Source organism: Tachyglossus aculeatus, chromosome 20 (genome assembly GCF_015852505.1).
Source record: "Tachyglossus aculeatus isolate mTacAcu1 chromosome 20, mTacAcu1.pri, whole genome shotgun sequence".
In the NCBI taxonomy this organism is placed as follows: domain Eukaryota; kingdom Metazoa; phylum Chordata; class Mammalia; order Monotremata; family Tachyglossidae; genus Tachyglossus; species Tachyglossus aculeatus.
The window spans coordinates 26378272-26398787 of NC_052085.1; the positions used below are offsets into that span (position 1 = coordinate 26378272).

General features: G+C 42.7%; 1 protein-coding gene across 1 annotated transcript; it reads right to left on the reverse strand.

Moving 5' to 3' along the window:
• Nucleotides 1-2583: 2583 nt before the first annotated feature.
• C20H11orf97 (chromosome 20 C11orf97 homolog) lies at nt 2584-11646 on the reverse strand. Its single transcript, XM_038762163.1, has 5 exons — nt 11484-11646; nt 7490-7594; nt 5712-5837; nt 5286-5429; nt 2584-2775 (listed from the first exon to the last, which is right to left on the reverse strand). Exons 1-4 carry the CDS (start codon nt 11644-11646, stop codon nt 5287-5289), a joined length of 537 nt encoding a protein of 178 aa, XP_038618091.1. The 3' UTR covers nt 2584-2775; nt 5286.
• Nucleotides 11647-20516: the final 8870 nt, after the last annotated feature.

A 20516-nucleotide genomic window follows, 5' to 3' on the forward strand; every position in this document is an offset into this window, starting at 1 on the left:
TAAAACAGAAGGTCTTTTATTTATTTTTTAGGGATTTTCAGTTCCCTAAGTCATCAAAGGATGTCAAATAGCACTCCTGGAACTCAGAGGGGTAAATAAATAAGTAAATAAATAACTGAAACAAATGTTTCATTATATAGAGAAGAGGGAATGAGTCAGAATCGTGTGACTTAATATTGGAAGACACTTTGAAGATGTAAAAGACCCCATAGATGTTTTAAAATTTTATTGTGGCCTTTAATTTTTAAAGTGGGCTTATACATGATGTGCTTCATTACCTAAATACTGTAAAAAGAAAATCAGTATTGTCGTTTTCAACCAGGGTGCCAGGAATCCCGAACTCATGGGCCTGGGAATCAGAAGACGTGGGTTCTAATCCCAGCTCTGCCACTTACCTGCCGGGTGACCTTGGACAAGTCATTGAACTTCTCCATGCCTCAGTTACCTCGTCTGTAAAATGAGGATTAAACAGAACAGGGACTGGGTCCAACCTGATTAGTTTATATCTACTCCAGCCCTTAGTACAGTGCCTGGTAAGAGCTTAACAAATATCATTTTTTTTTAAAAAAAGAAGAGGACCCGGGGGTTTTCAGAGAACCACATAACCCTCACTTCTCCAATTTGCCTTAATATCACCGATATGCAGGGTTAACATTATAACTGAGGAATCGTCACACGTCTAACTCTAAAAGGTTTGGACCCAGAAGCCAGAATTTTTGGTAGGAAAAGCATTAATTACAGCAATAGCAAATGTTTTTCCCCCAAGTCGAGAGCTGCAGTCATCCTTTTTTCCTGATTCGCTTTATAGGAAACAAACTTCTCTCTACAGTTTTTCTACTTGTAAATAGACCCAGTTAATGTCAGCGATGATGGATTTCAATAAACACAGCACTGGCCAGCTTCAGCCTGCAAATGGGTTCAGAGCCAGGAGTTCATTCAATGCACACAGCTAAACGGAAAGTTGCACACGAATCTGGAAACTTTTGAATCCCAAACTGAGTGAATATTGAGTCTTGTAGAGCAGAGGGATCTTAATAATGGTGGTAATAATTTTTGTTCTCTGTCTCCCCCTTTTAGACTGTGAGCCCACTGTTGGGTAGGGACTGTCTGTATATGTTGCCAATTTGTACTTCCCAAGCGCTTAGTACAGTGCTCTGCACACAGTAAGCGCTCAATAAATACGATTGATGATGATGATGATGATGGTAATTGTTAAGTGCTTACTTTGTAACGAGCACTGAACTAGGCACTAAGGTGGATGCAGACAGTCAGGTCCGACCCAATCTCTGCCCCTCATCAGACTTGAAGTCTAAGTAGGAGGAAGAACAGGTATTGAATCCCCATTTTACAGATGAGGGAAGTGAGGCACGGAGAAGTTCGGCGACCAAATTCCCAGGCCCATGCTCTTCCCACTGGCCACACTGTTGCCCCTTAGGCGTGAGAAGGCCACGTTATGTTGCCAACTTGTACTTCCCAAGCGCTTAGTACAGTGCTCTGCATGCAGTGAGCGCTCAATAAATACGATTGAATGAATGAATGAAGATCGGTCTGAACACGGGAGGTGATCGATAAATCCTAATTGCTGCTCCTGAGGAAGATGCATTTGTAAACAGCTGTTTGGGTCAAATAGCGGAAGAGCTGAACTCGTATCAGTCTAGAGAGAAAAAGACGACACCATATCCAAGCAGCAGAAAGTGGAGAGTTATGGTAGCCTCGCGGGAAAGGGGGAACGTTATGAAAACTCAATATTATTGATCAAGTACTATTTTTACTCTACCCTAAGGTATGCTGATTATGCCACCCTTAGCAAAACAATTTGAGCATTAAGATGACTTCTGTAACAGACTCTCTGTGACAAGAGTTCTTTCCATGACTACCGTTCTTATCCTTTTTTGTCTTAACAGTTCCTCTGTCTAGCACTGTTGGATAATTTGAGTTTGGGAATCGATGTCAATTGCTTCTGCAGAGATTAGTTGACAAATAGCTTCCCTTAGTATAGGCAAATCTGAGTTACGAGCTCTCCTAAATAAATGTGAAATAATGTGAACCTATGGCCATTGTAATTAAAAGGGACTGACGACAAGGATATTCGAATTTGACATTATCGTATAATAAATCAATAAAGTTGTATTGTATTTTTGGCAGTGTGACCTACTTCAGCGCTTAGAACAGTGCTCTGCACATAGTAAGCGCTTAACAAATGCCATCATTATTATTACTTGAAAGAGCACGGGGGCACGAGAGTAAGAGTCAGGAGATCTGGGTTCTAGTCCTGCCTCCACCACTTGACTCCTGTGTGACCTCAGACAAGTCACTTTTCTGTGCCTCAGTTACCTCATTTGTAAAGTGAGGATAAAATGTCTGCTTGCCTTCTGAGACTGCGGACTCCAGTTGGGAGCGGGACTGTGTCTGATCTGATTGGCTTCATTTAGCCCAGTGTTTAGCACAGTGCTTGGCACATAGTAAATGCTGATTAAATGTCATCATTATTACTGCCACTCATGGAGGGTTCCTTTGTTTTGGATAGCTCAATAAACTGCACAAATATTGTCTCTATCTACTAGAAAGGAATCAGAGCCAGTGTCAAACTACTGAGAAATTTTATTTTTTTTAATGGTTTTACGTATTTTAGACTGTGGTTCATGCTTGTGGTACAGTGTCGAACGTGGCTCGGAAAATAATCAAAGTGATAAAATAATTCCATTTCCTCTCAACTTCTGGAACAACCATGAAATGGAAGTAGTTTCTCAATGGAGGAGATAGGCTTCTCTTATCCTGGAGGAAAGAAATGTTGAAAAAAAGAAATAAACATCTTTGAAAAATCTTTTAATCGAAAATATGAATCTCGCTATAGATCAGGTATCCAAGACCCCAAATGTGAACTACCCACTTACTCCCATCAGGGCCCAGCTGATTCCGGCTTCTCTGATCAAACAGCAAACATTAATTCTCTGTATCCTCTGAATCTAGTTCCATTTCGTTTATGGTATTTGTTAAACGCTTATTATGTGCCAGGCACTGTACTAAGCGCTGGGGTAGATGCAAGCTAATCGGGTTGGACACGGTCCATGTCCCACATAGGGCTCACAGTCCTAATCCCCATTTTACAGATGAGGGAACTGAGGCACAGAGAAGTGAAGTGACTTGCCCGAGGTCACACAGCGGACAAGTGGCGGAGACAGAATTAGAACTCAGGCCCGTGCTGTGAAACTTGGCAGTGCTGCACCTCATCTATAAATAATACAGGGGTTTGAGCAAAGTAAAAGGAAGCAGTTGGACTCTCCATTGCTAATCTTTACAATACATTTAAAAAATCTAATGATTAGTTCAAAGAAGCGCGGTAGTTAGAGAAACAAGGCTCCTAACTGATGTCGGTGACTGGGAAAAGAAACAGCAGGGGATCAGGATGACAGAGATCAGAGGAAAAGTTGGCTAACCAGGGCCTCTGTTTACCTTGCAGGCGGCCAACTGAGGGAATCAGTCAATCAATCAATCAATCGTATTTATTGAGCGCTTACTGTGTGCAGAATACTGCACTAAGTGCTTGGGAGAGTACAATATAACAATATAACAGACACATTTCCTCTAGGCTGTAAACTCAATATGGGCAGGGAATGTGACTGTTTATTATATTGTACCCTTCCAAGCGCTTACCACAGTGCTGTGCACACAGTAAGCGCTCAATAAATACAATTGACTGATGAGTTTACAGTTAAGACAGGGAGGATAGGTCCCTGGAGGAATTGGAGCAAACAGGACCCAGGAACTAAGGAACTTTATTATTATGATATTTGTTAACCACTTACTATGTGCCAAGCAGCGTTCTATACACTGGGATAGATATAAATTAATCAGATTGGATGTAGTCCCTGTCCCAGATGGCTCAGTCCAAGTAGGACAGGATTTGAATCCCCATTTTACAGATTAGGAAACGGAGGCACGGGGAATTAAATGACTTCCTCAAGGTCACTCATCAGGTATGTGGCGGAACTGGGATGAGAACCCAGGTTATCCGGATTACCCAGGTTCCGGGTTTTTTCCCCTTCCACCTTTCATTGCCTGTTTTTTGGTCATTTCATTATTCCTGGAACTTCCAGAGGATGGACAAGGAAAGGCAGAGGAAGTAAAACTCAGATCTGTTCATTTTGTTTATGAAGGTTTTGGACAAAGATTTGCTAGGGGAGAAACTTAAATCCATCTGACATTAATATAAATAAGTAAATTACGGATACGGACGTAAGTGCTGTGGAGCTGAGGGAGGGGTGAATAAAGGGAGAAAATCAGGGTGACGCAGAAGTGGGGAAAAGAAGAAGTGAGGGTTTAGTCAGAGGAGGCCTTTTGGAGGAGATTTGCCTTTAATAAGGCTTTGAAGGTAGGGAGAGTAATTGTCTGGATATGAAGATGAGGCGAATGTCTTTGTTCGTTCATTCATTCATTCATTCAATCGTATTTATTGAGCGCTTACTGTGTGCAGAGCACTGGACTAAGCGCTTGGGAAGTACAAGTTGGCAACATATAGGGACGGTCCCTACCCAATAGCAGGCTCACAGTCTAGAAGGGGGAGACAGACAACAAAACAAAACATATTAACAAAATAAAATGAATAGATTATGTACAAATAAAATAGAGTAATAAATCCGTACAAACATATATACATATCTACAAGTACAAGCAAAACAAATAAATAGAGTAATTGATCCGTACAAACATATATACATATCTACAGTCTCCCCCTTCTAGACTGTGAGCCCGCTGTTGGGTAGGGACCGTCTCTAGATGTTGCCGACTTGTACTTCCCAAGCGCTTAGTACAGTGCTCTGCACACAGTAAGCGCTCAATAAATACAACTGAATGAATACGTTCACCATCTTTTATTCTAAGATGAAATGAAAAACAATGGTGTCAGTGATAATAACTAGAACTGATGTTTTGTTTTGTTGTTTGTCTCCCCCTTCTAGACTGTGAGCCCGTTGCTGGGTAGGGATTGGCTCTCTATGTGGCCGACTTGTACTTCCCGAGCGCTTAGTACAGTGCTCTGCACACAGTAAGTGCTCAATAAATACGATTGAATGAACGAATGAATGAACTGAGAATGAGGGAGGGTAAAGGAGGCTAGTGACGGGCCAGTCAAGGGGCACAGAGTCTGCACCTCTAGATTCTGAGTACGTTGTGGGCAAGGAACGCGTCCGCTAACTTGTTGTATTCTACTCTCCCAAGTGCTCAGTACAGTCCCTTGTACACAGTAAGCGCCCAGTAAATGCCACTGATTGCTTGGGTAGAGTCACCTTAGGTTTGCGCTAATTCCCTCCTCTTCTTCCTTCCACTCCCTCTAGTTGCATAATGCCCAGAAATCCAGGAGCAGGGGAGGGCAGAGTCTCCTGGGTCCTGGGCTCTGCAACCAGTGAAGCCAAACTTGTTCTCCAAAGAGCCTTTGGGGAAAAATGCAAGAAATGAACAAACCTACTATAGTAAAGTAAAAACTTACATACACCACAATGAAATTGCAATTGTAAACAATTCGGATGCCACCCCAAATTTGATTGCCCTCTTTTTTATGAGCAACAAGAAGAATGTAGTCTGAAGATAGCTCAGTGAATATGTAGTCTAAAGATAGCTCAGTGAATTACAAATTTAAAAATCAAACATTCCTCTGGCTTTCTATACTGGGAGATCTTGGGATGCGGTGAAAGTAACGTATAGCTGTCTCTTACTTTTTATTCCTCCATGTCTGGAATAGTACTTGAGTTGTGGAAGTAAATTGTTCCTATTCTGTGATCCTGGTTTCAAGCCTCCCACGGAGAGATTCTTTTTAATACTCCAAACCCCTTCCAGAGCCACTGTTAATATTTCGGTAAAACACGAGATTATAATTTGATTACCTCATTTTACTTTTGACTAAGGAATTTTAAAAGTAGCAATTTGGGCGGTTTGCAGAAGTTTCTTTTTCTTGCTATAAAATGAGTCTTCTAAATTTGCCAAGAAATCTAACATCCATTCCTTCTTACCCTATTTCTTTTTTCCACAACAAATGTAGATCAAGATTAGGGTAAAAAAAAGGGGGGGGGGGGGGACGGGGTGGAGGAGGGGAGATCCATTGCCTACTAGTAGATGTGCCAGTTCAAAATTAAATTTCACCTTTTATTAAATGTAAAACCCCCAAGGTAAGCAGATGCTTGTGTTTGCAGAAATCCTTCCAAATTGCAACTCACATAACCATGGCCACTCAATATTCAATTAATAAGAGATTCTTCTGGGAATTATTTTACTGAGTCAAGCTTATCTTGACACTCATTTGAATCTGAAAGAGTAGGGCAAAATTAACAAGAAATGTTCTTTCGTGACCTGTTGGCTTGACAGTTGTCTTAGTTTCAGTGGAGAAAAGCAAGGAAAAAAATTTCATTCACCTTGTTATTCAGCTATTACCTCTTTCTGAGTTTGGGTTTTACAGGGTAGGCTGCTTAGCTTTGTTGCAGATTTATGTTTTCACTTTAATCTGCTTGAAGCCATGTCAATCCTTCGTTTGGAGGGTGGCTAGGACGTTCTAACATGTTAACTCGCATTTTACTCTATTTCCCAATATCATCTCGGTTTGCTTTAATGGGAAAGGTATCCAAACTCCTATGAATCTCCCCTCAAAGGACAGGTGAGATAATAATAATAATGATAGCATGTATTAAGCGCTTACTATGTACAAAGCACTGTTCTAAGCACTAAGTGGAAACATTTAGCGATTCCTTCTTGGGAAAAAAGAATGATCCCCAAACCCAAACAAAAAGCATATAAATTAAATCCCCTAAAATAAAATTGAGCTCCAACACAAGAAACTCTAGTTATCCAAATGTCTTTGGTATTTCCAATATCCGAGACCTGAGTTTTAATGTTGTCCACAAATGCTATTCAAAATCAATATTTAAGAGCATTCACTGGGTAATGGCAGCATTTGGCTTTAATTCGACTGAGGACAAATGTGGACTGCAAGTTAAAGAGGTTGTTAGCATCGCCTTATCAGATTCAGGTTAAACCTAAGCTTATAATAATAACAGGAACAGAAATTCTAAACTGAATTAGCTAATACCTTTGCGACCTCTGGTGGGTGATATTTTCCTTCTGAATTTGTACTTCCCAAGCGCTTAGTACAGTGCTCTGCACACAGTAAGCGCTCAATAAATACAATTGAATGAATGAATTAATTAAATGGAAGCCAATTTGGCCACTCGGGTTCCTATATATCCACAGTATCCAAGAAGTGTCTAGGATTTATGTCATCCTCTCAATGCTCTTTAACATTGTTCTAAAACTTCCCCTGTAGGTACCCTTATTTGACTATTTCATTGTTTATTTAGCCTCCCCAGGGTCCACGTTCCTCAGTGATGTAGGATTCACACCTGCATCCGAATGAATCGATATTTGACCACATTTTCTACATCTCAAAGGCGGTGTAATTTTCATTTCCCCCACATGCTTTTCATTGGTCGTAGTGATTGATTACCTGTTGAGGGGGTTTGAATGCAGCATTCATCTCTTTGAATAAAAAGCTCTTCTTCTAGTACTTCTTTAATTCTTTTATGTGGCTCACAATAAATAAACTTTTTCCCTATTAAAACATGAATGAAAATTATTACTTGACATTAAAGGATGAGGTAGAGCTGCAATTTTTGGAGATTTAAAGATGAAGTTTACATGCGAGTTATAAGATTTTGTGGATTCCTCAGGAAATTTGTTCCTTAAGGTCCGTGGGATACGTACTCTGTGATCTCAGAAGATAATTCTTTGGCTTTATTTTCAGCCTGATTGAAGGCCATTACTTGTTCTCCTTTTCTCTCACCTGTTGCCAGCATTCTGAGAACTAAGTGACACTGGACAGGGAACGTGTCTGCCAACTCTGTTGTATTGTACTTTCCCGAGGGCTGAGTACAGTGCTCTGCACACAGTAAGCGCTCGGTAAATACCAATGATGATGATAATGACGATGGTATGTCTGTGGTTATTTCGAACCTCTAAAGCAGTCTCAGGTGGACTGCCACTGAGCACTAAAGTGGATCCGTGCGTTTGCCTTCCCCTGGGAATGGACAAATTGCAGAGAGCGAGAAGGAAACAGCCAATGGATGTTCTCAGGAGAGGCAATCAGGCTCTTGAGGTAGATCGGTTAACAACTTCTTTGGCTCCTTTTTGCATTACTACTTTTATCATTATCATTCCTTAGCAGTGGAAGGCCTTGTAGCGTGTGAGGTCCTGCTAAGTACAACATGTAACTTCTTCCGTTTCTGCCTCTAGACTGTAAGCTTATTGCGGGCAGGGAATATGTCCATCAGCTCTGTTGCATTGTACTCTCCCAAGTGCTTACTATGGCGCTTTGCCCACAGTAAGCACTCGATAAATACGACCGATTGACTGAAGGATTGAAACAACAGCAGTGTGTGGTGGCCCAGTGCCCTGGACCCCAAAGCAACAGCTCTGGTAACCCAAACTATCCCATTCCCCCTCTCCCCCCATTCCCTCCTTGCCATCCTGGGGTCTCCACACAATTTGGGATTGCTGGGAAGGCTGTGGCCATTGCTTTAGCTGTGGATGTGAGCTTTGGATTCTGGGCTGTGAGACTCCGGCCTCTAGATTGTAAGCTCCTGTGGGCAGGAAACGTGTCTACCAACTCTGTTTTAGTGTATTCTCCCAAGCCCTTATTACAATGCTCTGTACACAGTAAGCACTCAATGAATACCATTGATTGACTGATTGCAAGGAGCCTTGAAAGTCTGCTCTCTAGCCACTGTACCCTATTGCTCTTTTTGTTTTATTCTTCGTATTTACCACTGACCATTTCTTTTACATTGTTCTGTGTTTTTATTATTTCCTTTTTTATCAGTTGTCTGTAGCCACGCCCCTCTCCTCCCCGTATTCTTAGATTGTGAATCGCACTGAGACCAGGGGCCCTGTTGAATTCTCAACCCTGGATTTTTTCCAGCGTTTAGAACAGTGCTTTCCACACACTAGGCACTTAATAAATACTATTAGCGTTATTAGTACTACTGCTACTACTGAGGCCAGCTGAGCTAAGTCACCATAAATGGGAAACGGCCTGTGTCTTTTAAAGAGCTTAGGGCGGTTGAATTGGAGGTTCATTCCCTGCTCATTAAAGTAACATGCCCTAGACTCTACCCGTATCCTTGTGAGTCCAGAGATGTTTGTGGTGTGTCGAAGGCCAAGTGAGTGGCAACAGAGGCAGCGGAGGGCATATACAACAGGGCACATTAAAGTGGGTGTGGAAAGAGGAAACGGACCACATTGGGTCACTCTCCCCCTCCAAAGACATAATGCGTAGAGATTAGCAGTGACAGGAAAGTCTGTCCTGGGGCTCGCGGTGAAATTCTTATGCCGTATCATGAAGGTCTATCAGAACCATGTGACGAATGCCATTACCTCTTGATCTCAAGTGTATTGGCAGAGGAAGGGCATAAAGAGAAGGGGAGAAAGCCAATAATCATTTTGAGATTGATATTTGGAGTTGCAAATGCCAGATATGTTTAGTAAAATACAAGGAGTGGTTTTCATCCTTCATTAAGAAGTTAGTCTCCACTTTTATATAACCATCCCTTGTATCAGTGGGATTTATTTATTTATCTTGATTTATCTATCTATTCATTTACTTATATTAATGTCTGTCTCCCCCTCTAGATGGTGAGCTTGTTGTGGGCAGCAATGTGTCTGTTGTTTTATTGTAATCTCCCAAGCGCTTGGTACAGGGCTTTGCACACAATAAGTGCTCAATAAATACAATTGAATGAATGAATGAATGTAAAGGGGAGCAAATGCCCAGCCTTTTTGTGGAAGGGAGAGAGGGCCCCCCTCCTAACACCCCCACCCAACCCAGTGGAGACCTAGTAATAATAATAATAATAATAATAATAATAATAATAACAGTAAAGGTATTTGTTAAGCACTTACTATGTGCCAAGCATTGTCCTGGGTGCTGGGGTAGATACAAGCTAATCAAGTTGGACACAGTCGCTGTCCCACGTGGGGGTTCACATTCTTAATCCCCATTTTCCAGTTGAGGGAATTGAGGCCCAAAGAAGTGAAGTGCCTTGACCATCCCATGATTCCAGCCCCCAAGCTTTTTCTGGGCTAATAATAATAATAATAGTATTCATTAAGGGCTTACTATGTACCAAGAACTGTTCTAAGCACTGCGGTAGATACAAGGTAATCAGGTTGTCCCATGTGGGGTTCACAGTCTTAATCCCCATTTCACAGATGAGGGAACTATGGCCCATAGAATAATAATAAGAATAATAATAACGATGGTATTTGTTAAGCGCTTATTATGTGCCAAGCACGGGGGCAGATACAAGGTAATCAGGTTGTCCCACGTGGGGCTCACAGTCTCAATCCCCATTTTAGAGATGAGGGAACTGAGGCCCAGAGAATAACAATAATAATAATAATAAGGTATTTGTTAAGTGCTTGCTATGGCCAAGCACTGTTCTAAACCCTGGGGTAGATACAAGGTAATCAGGTTGTCCCATGTGGGGCTCACAGTCTTAATCCCCATTTTACAGATGAGGGAACTGAGGCACAAAGAATAATAATAATAATGATTGTTAAGAGCTTACTGAACACTGTTCTAAGCACTGGGGCAGATACAAGGTGATCGGGTTGTCCCATGTGGGGCTCACAGTCTTAATCCCCATTTTAGAGATGAGGAAACTGAGGCCCAGAGAGTATCAATAATAATAATAATAATGGTATTTGTTAAGTGCTTACTATGGCCAAGCACTGTTCTAAACCCTGGGGTAGATACGAGGTAATCAGGTTGTCCCATGTGGGGCTCACAGTCTTAATCCCCATTTTACAGATGAGGGAACTGAGGCACAAAGAAGAAGAATAATAATGATTGTTAAGTGCTTACTTAACACTGTTCTAAGCACTGGGGCAGATACAAGGTGATTGGGTTGTCCCACGTGGGGCTCACAGTCTTAATCCCCATTTTAGAGATGAGGAAACTGAGGCCCAGAGAATATCAATAATAATAATAATAATGGTATTTGTTAAGTGCTTACTATGGCCAAGCACTGTTCTAAACCCTGGGGTAGATACGAGGTAATCAGGTTGTCCCATGTGGGGCTCACAGTCTTAATCCCCATTTTACAGATGAGGGAACTGAGGCACAAAGAATAATAATAATAATAATGACTGTTAAGTGCTTACTTAACACTGTTCTAAGCACTGGGGCAGATACAAGGTGATCGGGTTGTCCCACGTGGGGCTCACAGTCTTAATCCCCATTTTAGAGATGAGGGAACCGAGGCCCAGAGAAGTCAAGCGGCTTGCCCAAGGTCACCCAGGAGGGAAGTGGCGGTACCCAGGTCCTTTGACTCGCAGGCCCAGGCTGTTACCACTAAGCCGGGATGCTTCTCTTGTCCCAGGGCTTGGGGTCCCCAGGGGGTCCCTGGGGTGGGGAGTGGGAGGGAATGAGGAGCCTCACTTACAGGGCTTGCTGGGTTCCGGGGGGGTCAGCTCCCCAGGCAGCCCACACCCCAACCTCTCCTCCGCCGCCGGCTGCTGCTTCTGGGCCTCTTCCTCCTCCATCCCCTCCGCCGCCTCCAGCATCCCTGGCAACGGCTGGGCTTCGAAGGCATCATCTGTTGCCATAGCGACCGCCGAGGCCCCGCCCCCCCGAAGCCTCACCTGCCAGGTAGGTAGGCTCACGTGGCAGGCCGAGCTGGCTTCCCGACTTTGGGAAGGACAAGTGATGGAGTGGGAAGGCCAGTCTGGGCCTGGGCGATCCCGCAAGTCAAGGCCCCTGAGCCCACTGTTGGGCAGGGACTGTCTCTATATGTTGCCAATTTGTACTTCCCAAGCGCTTAGTACAGTGCTCTGCACATAGTAAGCGCTCAATAAATACGATTGATGATGATGATGATGATGGTAGAAGGAGGCGAGGGCATTAATGATGCTATTTGTTGAGCGCTTACTAAGGGCCAAGTACTGTTCTAAGCGCTGGGGTAATAATAATAATAATGATGGTATTTGTTATGCACTTAGTCTGTGCAAAGCACTGTTCTAAGCGCTGGGGAGGTTACAAGCTGATCAGGTTGTCCCACAGGAGCTCACAGTTTTAACCCCCGCTTTACAGATGAGGTAACTGAGGCCCAGAGAAGTGAAGTGACTTGCCCAAAGTCACACAGCTGACAGTTGGCGGAGCTGGGATTTGAACCCGTGACCTCTGACTCCAGAGCCCATGCTCTTTCCGCTGAGCCGGGAGCTCACAGTTTTAATCCCCGCTTTACGGATGAGGTAACTGAGGCCCAGAGAAGTGAAGTGACTTGCCCAAAGTCACACAGCTGACAGTTGGCGGAGCTGGGATTTGAACCCGTGACCTCTGACTCCAGAGCCCATGCTCTTTCCGCTGAGCCGGGAGCTCACAGTTTTAATCCCCGCTTTACGGATGAGGTAACTGAGGCCCAGAGAAGTGAAGTGACTTGCCCAAAGTCACACAGCTGACAGTTGGCGGAGCTGGGATTTGAACCCGTGACCTCTGACTCCAAAGCCCATGCTCTTTCCACTGAGCCACGCTGCTTCTCCTGGTAGATATGAGGTTATCAGGTTGGACACAGTCCTTGTCCCGCATGGGGCTCATCGTCTGGACACAGTCCCTGTCCCATGTGGGGCTCACAGTCTCGATCCCCATTTTACAAATGAAGTAACTGAGGCATGTTTTCAGTTGTCTCTTTTATTTGTCAATGAATCATTGCAAAAACCAATTCCATCTCTCTTTAAAAAAAAAATAATAAAATCGACATGATTCGTTCAGTCGTGTTTATTGAGAAGCAGCGTGGCGTAGTGGATAGAGCACGGGCCTGGGACTCAGATAATAATAATTATTATGGCATTTGCTAAGCGTTTACGATGTGCCGGGCACTGAACTAAGCACTGGGGTGGTTTCAAGGAAATCGGGTTGGACACAGGCCTTGTCCCAGGTGGGGCTCACAGTCTCAATCCCCATTTTACAGATAAGGGAACTGAGGCCCAGAGTAGTGAAGTGACTTACCCAAGGGCACACAGCAGGACCAGAGCCTGGATTAGAATCCACTCCCTTCTGCGTCACTATGATCTGCTCCCTTTATTCATCCCCACTTCCAGTCTCACAGCACTTATGTACATATCTGTAATTTTATTTATTTATATCTCTTTTATTTATTATATCAGCAGCGTATATTATATTGGAGAAGCAGCGTGGCTCAGTGGAAAGAGCCCGGGCTTTGGAGTCAGAGGTCATGGGTTCAAATCCCGGCTCCGCCAATTGTCAGCTGTGTGACTTTGGGCAAGTCACTTAACTTCTCTGGGCCTCAGTTCCCTCATCTGTAAAATGGAGATTAAGATTGTGAGCCCCCCGTGGGACAACCTGATCGCCTTGTAACCTCCCCAGTGCTTAGAACAGTGCTATGCACATAGTAAGCGCTTAATAAATGCCATTATTATTATTATTATTATTATTATTATTATTATCAGGATTGGGCAGAGATTGTGTCTGTTGTATGGTTATATTGTACTCTCCCAAAGTCTTAGTACGGTGCTGTGCACACTGTAAGCACTCAATAAATTTGATTGACTGACTGCAGTGAATTAAAGAATGAGCGTGGAGATGTGCAGCACTTTGAGAAATGCCCATGTTTTAATTTTTGACGGAAAGGAACGACTTTGGAGGAAGAGATGTATCTGTGTCCCAGGAAGGGGCATATGAGAGAAAGAGAGTGGTATTTTGGGAAGGATTTATTTTAGGAGAGGGAAAGTACATCAGAACAGAGAGAATAAATACTGCTATAGGGTTTCATGAGGACAGCTCTTAGGAAGGGATACGTATCACTTAGCAGGATACCAGAGATGGGCATTTTAGGATGAATGGAAAATCCCAGGAGCAGGAATTTGCCCTAAGAGGAAGTGATGTAATGTAAATGATATATTAAAAATGATTTACTCATATTGTCTGTCTCCCCCTCTAGACGGTAAGTTCATTGTGGGTAGGGAACATCTCTATCAGCTCTGTTGTACTCTCGGAAGTGGTTAGTACACTGCCCTGTATGCAGTAAGCGCTCAATAAATACCATAGATTGAATGATTGGGCCCAGACTATATATGAGGAAATTTTTTCAGGGGATGGATGGGATGACTAGTGGGTAAAATCCATTGTTATTTTTTTTAAGTTTTGAAATTATGCCAAGTTGTCACTGTGCATTTGGATAGCAACACATTCAACATGTAATAATGGGTGGTCTGGACAATTACCATAGATGCATTAATAAAGTACTTTAACAACAGCCTCAACCTAGAGAGGATTGGGATTTTCTAAGATTTTTTCTTATAGACGAGCAAATAGAATGAGACTAAACTATAATTTAGATAGTTGATTTTCATCCATATTTCATAATGAATAAATTCCACTCCGTGATTCGGTTAAAAGCAAAAGTAATTATTAGATGAGTTGACTAGTATGACATGTTCAGCCAGATTTGATTTTAGTTTTGGCAGAACTAATGCAAATGGAAAGTACTGATGCTGATGGGAAGATGTTCTTTGAAAAAATAATTGGCCATATTGGGGCTTAATTCTACTCAACGAAGTATTGCCTCTGAAAAAAACCTTTGTAATTAAGTTCAATCATATTCCATTTAGAAAAGCAACTGAAGACAAAAATGGACGTTTTTATGTCGTGAAAATAATATAAAAGGATAGAAGTGACATGTCTAAAAGTTGGGATGTAAAAAGTTCTGTGATTTCAGACTCCTTGACTGTATGCCCACCTCTTACTATCTACTCCCAATTTAGCTCGGTTCACAGAACACAATGCCTGCTCACAATCAGACTCCTTGTAGAAGAAGTGCTTCTGTCCTCCTGTTGCTGAACTTGAAATTCAAACTCCGGGGAAAATGTTCAGACTGAAATGATCGGGCCAATTGTCTTTCATTAACTCGCCATTATTTCTTCCAGTTTTCCAATATTGTGAAACAGTCATAGGCTGCTGTTCACAGTGTAATTGGAAAGGAACCAAGGAAGCAAATTATTTCGATTGATTTTCTTTTAGATTGCACTTTGATTAGTCCTTTCATTATTCAGATTCCCCGTGCTTCGTATTGTGAAGCCGTCCGGAGGCTGCTGATAATTTAATTGCAGCCATGATTAGATGAACCTGAGCTTCCCAAAATTCAACATGGTAATCTCAAAACAAGTAGTTGTGTTTTCCTAATGTGGCTTTTAATCAGTCAGTCAATCATTTTTACTGAGCATTTATTGTGTGCAGAGCACTGTACTAAGTGCTTGGGAAAGTACACTATAATAATAAACAGACACATTCCCTGCCCACAACAAGCCTACAGTCTAGAGGGGGAAACCGATATTAATATAAATATTTTGTGCAGAGCACTGTACTAAGTGCTTGGGAGAGTACACTATAATAATAAACAGACACATTCCCTGCCCACAACAAGCTTACAGTCCAGAGGGGGAAACCGATGTTAATATAAATATTTTGTGCAGAGCACTGTACTAAGTGCTTGGGAGAGTACACTATAATAATAAACAGACACATTCCCTGCCCACAACAAGCTTACAGTATAGAGGGGGAAACCGATATTAATATAAATATTGTGTGCAGAGCACTGTACCAAGTGCTTGGGAGAGTACACTATAATAATAAACAGACACATTCCCTGCCCACAACAAGCTTACAGTATAGAGGGGGAAACCGATATTAATATAAATATTGTGTGCAGAGCACTGTACCAAGTGCTTGGGAGAGTACACTATAATAATAAACAGACACATTCCCTGCCCACAACAAGCTTACAGTATAGAGGGGGAAACTGATATTAATATAAATATTGTGTGCAGAGCACTGTACCAAGTGCTTGGGAGAGTACACTATAATAATAAACAGACACATTCCCTGCCCACAACAAGCTTACAGTCTAGAGGGGGAAACAGATATTAATATAAATAAATTGCAGTTATGTACATAAGTGCTGAGGGGCTGGGAGGGGGGATGAAAGTCAGGGTGAAGCCGAAGGGAGTTGGAAAAGATGATAAGAGATCTTAGTCGGATTGAGTAGTGAGTTTAGTCTGATGGAGAAATGCCAATTATTATTATTATTAAGTGTGCAAACAATAGGGAGAATCTGTGGTGCTAAACAATAGACTTCACTGCTAAATTTAAGGAAGTCAAGAGCCAGAACAGTGAACTAGTTCCCAAAACTTTTCTGGTGTTTCACGTTGATTATCTTTATTTCTTATTAGCTAAATGCTGTTTTCCTACTGCCCTTGCGAATGCCTTTCCCACCCGTAGAGCAGCATGGCTTAGTGGATAGAGCACAGACCTGAGAGTCAGGAGGGCCTGGGTTCTAATCCCAGCTCGGCCACTTTTCTGCTGTGTAACCGTGAGAAAGTCGCTTAACTTCTCTGTGCCTCACTTCCCTCAACTGTGAAATGGGAATTAAAAATGTGAGCCCCAAGTGGGACAGGGATTGTATCCAACCTGATTATCTTGTATCTATCTCAGCTCTTAGAACAGTGTCTGGCACATAGTAAACGCTTAAAAAATACCATTATTATTATTATTGAGTTCCATTTACTTCAGAGGAAGAGACCAATCAATCAATCCGTTATATTTACTGAGCACTTACTGTGTGTAGAGCACTGTATTAAATGGTTGGGAAAGTACAACAGAGTTGGCACATTTCCTGCCCACAATGAGTTTAGAGGATGGGACGTACATTCATATAAACAAATTGGCCGTAGGATTTGACAGGGAGATCATTGGTGATCCTACATATATGATGATAAAAATTGGGTCTTCAAATAGGAATGAAAATTCCATTCTTCACACTCAGGGGTCAATAACATGTCTGCTACTTTAGTCTTCTGGTATACTGAAGTGAGCAAACTATTTCTTTAATGATATTTATTAAGCGCTTACTATGTGCAAAGCACCGTTCTAAGCGCTGGGGAGGTTACAAGGTGATCAGGTTGTCCCACGTGGGGCTCACAGTCTTCTTCCCCATTTTACAGATGAGGGAACTGAGGCTCAGAGAAGTGAAGTGACTTGCCCAAAGTCACACAGCTGACAAGTGGCAGAGCCGGGATTTGAACCCATGACCTCGGACTCCGAAGCCCGGGCTCTTTCCACTAAGCCACTTTGCTTCTCTTATTTTTCTGGACAGGGAAAAATATTCACATGGTATCTTCTACTTCCTCTCCGTACTTTGTGGCTTGTCGTTATACCGTAAAATCCTTGAGGAAAAAAAGTGTCTTCTATCTCTACTACACCCCCAAAAACTTAATACAGAGCCTTTGTACGCAATGGGCCTGCAACTTTAAAATAAATGCAAGCAGACCCTATTTTGCTGTTTTCTGCCTTTGTGGTCACTGCATTGCTTTCAATCCAACGAAAGAGGAAGGATATACGGTATTTTTTGTTGTAATTCAGCACTGTTTACCTTGATAACATCAGATGGGGTTTGTGAAACTAAGCAGCGGGTGTGGGGTGCCTGTTTCTTGGGACTAGCATCCGTTTGGGGCTGGTAGCCCGCGTATCTATTCTATTTATTTTATTTTGTTAGTATGTTTGGTTTTGTTCTCTGTCTCCCCCTTTTAGACTGTGAGCCCACTGTTGGGTAGGGGCTGTCTCTATATGTTGCCAATTTGTACTTCCCAAGCGCTTAGTACAGTGCCCTGCACATAGTAAGGGCTCAATAAATACGATTGATGATGATGATATGACAGTTCGTGCCACCCTCTTCCTAGCTCCTCTAGCCTGCCTGGGACACCGGTTCCTCTGGCATCCTGGTGCCACACAAAGCAGCAGAGGGTTGAGGGGAAGGAATAAAGGTTCAGAAAAACCCAGGGTGGAATTGGCATAGCATCTCCCAGCTGAAAAATCCAACTAGGAAAATTTCCAGTTCCTGGTGGCAACAGACTAACACGTTAGCAATCCAGTCCTCTTTAAAGTGAGCAGGATTTAATCCAGCCAGTATCCTCCCACAGTCTGTCCGTTGACTCTAAGAGTTGTTAATAAAAGGAGTGGGGAAGGTGCTTAAAGCTGTAACTTCTCTAACGTGTAATCCTTAGTGTAAACGCTTAGTACAGTGCTCTGCACACAGTAAGCGCTCAATAAATACGATTGATTGATTAATCCGTTGGCAGTACACGCCCCTCAAATTTGCCGAAAAACGTAGGCCAATAAACCCTGGAGGACTGGAATTCCCCTGGTGTTTTTTGAGCTAACGCTCAACTGCCATGCAGCCTTGCAAAGGAAAGGCTGGTGTAGGGCGTGAGTGGAAATCAGTAAGAATTTATTATGGTACTTGACAAGTGCTTACTATGTGCCAGGCACTGTTCTAAACACTGGAGTAGATACAAGTGAAGCAGCGTGGCTCAGTTGGAAAGAGCATGGGCTTTGGAGTCAGAGGTCATGGGTTCAAATCCCAGCTCTGACAATTACCAGCTGTGTGACTTTGGACAAGTCACTTTTACTTCTCTGGGCCTCAGTTACCTCATCTGTAACATGGGGATTAAGACTGTGAGCCCCCCGTGGGACAACCTGATCACTTTGTAACTTCCCCAGCGCTTAGAACGGTGCTTTGCACATAGTAAGCGCTTAATAAATGCCATTAAAAAAAAAAGTGAATCCCTGTCCCACATGGGACTCTGTATAAATGTATATGTTTGTACATATTTATTACTCTATTTATTTTACTTGTACATATCTATTCTATTTATTTTATTTTGTTAGCATGTTTAGTTTTGTTCTCTGTCTCCCCCTTTTAGACTGTGAGCCCACTGTTGGGTAGGGACTGTCTCTATACGTTGCCAGCTTGTACTTCCCAAGCGCTTAGTACAGTGCTCTGCACACAGTAAGCGCCCAATAAATACGATTGATTGATTGATTGACTCGGGGCCTAAGTAGGAGGGAGTAGGATTTAATCCCAATTTTACAGATGATGTAAGGGGCCCAGAGAAGTTAAGTGATTTACCTAAGGTCACACGGCAGATGAGTGGCAGTCAGGAGTAGAACCCAGGACTGCTTTTTCCATTAGGCCACACTGCTCCAGATTATTTATTTATTTTACCTGTACATATCTATTCTATTGATTTTATTTTGTTAGTATGTTTGGTTTTGTTCTCTGTCTCCCCCTTTTAGACTGTGAGCCCACTGTTGGGTAGGGACTGTCTCTGCATGTTGCCAATTTGTACTCCCCAAGCGCTTAGTACAGTGCTCTGCACATAGTAAGCGCTCAATAAATACGATTGATGATGATGATGATGACGTCAGTAATCGGAGCATCCCAGCCCGAGCGCGCTAGCAGCCCCACGCCAACTTCGCCTGGCACTCGGTCATATCTTTGGCTTTGCGAGAAACCAGACGGGTGGACACAAGACCCGAGCGCAACCAGCAAAATGAGCCCCTCGAGGAGAGGGGCGACGTCTAATTCCCTCCCGGGTATTCTTTCCCAGCGCTTAGTACAGTGCTCTGCACAAAGCAAGTGCTTAATAAATACTGTTACTACTATTACTACTAGAGAAGTAGCATGGCCTAGTGGCTAGAACACGGGCCTGGGGAGTCAGAAGGACCTGGCTTCTAATCCCAACTGTCACTTGTCTGCTGTGTGACCTTGGGCAAATCGCTTTATCATCATCATCATCATCATCATCAATCGTATTTATTGAGCGCTTACTATGTGCGGAGCACTGTACTAAGCGCTTGGGAAGTACAAATTGGCAACATATAGAGACAGTCCCTACCCAACAGTGGGCTCACAGTCTAAAAGGGGGAGACGGAGAACAAAACCAAACATACTAACAAAATAAAATAAATAGAATAGATATGTACAAGTAAAATAAATAAATAAATAAATATTTACTTCTCTGTGCCTCAGTTCCGTCATCTGTAAGATGCGAATGAAGACTGTGAGCCCCATGTGGGACAGGGACTATGTCCAACCTGACTGTCTTGTATCTACCCCGGCACTTAGAACAATGCCTGGCACTTAGAAAGCGCTTAACAAGTGCCACAATTTATTTTATTTTAATACTACTATCCTCACAGCTTCTGGCTTTTGGGGGAGACTTTTCCCTAAACTTGTGGGGTCAGTATGTGCGGGTGATGCTTAGAGTAGTGGCAGCCAGAGCCCGACTTCGGTTTAGGGATGGAATCTAGGAAAGTGTAAGAAATTACGTGTAAAAAAGGAGATTGTCCTAGAAATATATCTGGAGGCTTCCCTGAAGGGGATTATTTAACCAGGGTTGTCTCTGGATAAAGACTTTAAGGATATTTTATGGACAGAGGGATGCAAAGAGAGGCAAAAAATGCATCTCAATTAAATCTGTAAGAAAGAGCTCTGCTACAGTTGGCTTTTTTAAGCTTTTTACTTGTTCCGCACATCTCAAATGAATGTCCCAAGGATCAGTGTTGTACAATCAATCAATCAATCAATCGTATTTATTGAGCACTTACTGTGTGCAGAGCACTG

Coding starts and splice junctions, on each gene's coding strand:
- C20H11orf97 (XM_038762163.1), bottom strand. CDS start 11,646: ATGGCAACAGATGATGCCTTCGAAGCCCAGCCGTTGCCAGGGATGCTG. Junction 7,595..11,483: donor CCCGGAACCCAGCAAGCCCT/GTAAGTGAGGCT, acceptor ATGTTTTAATAG/GGAAAAAGTTTATTTATTGT. Junction 5,430..5,711: donor CAGACATGGAGGAATAAAAA/GTAAGAGACAGC, acceptor TTTTCCCCAAAG/GCTCTTTGGAGAACAAGTTT.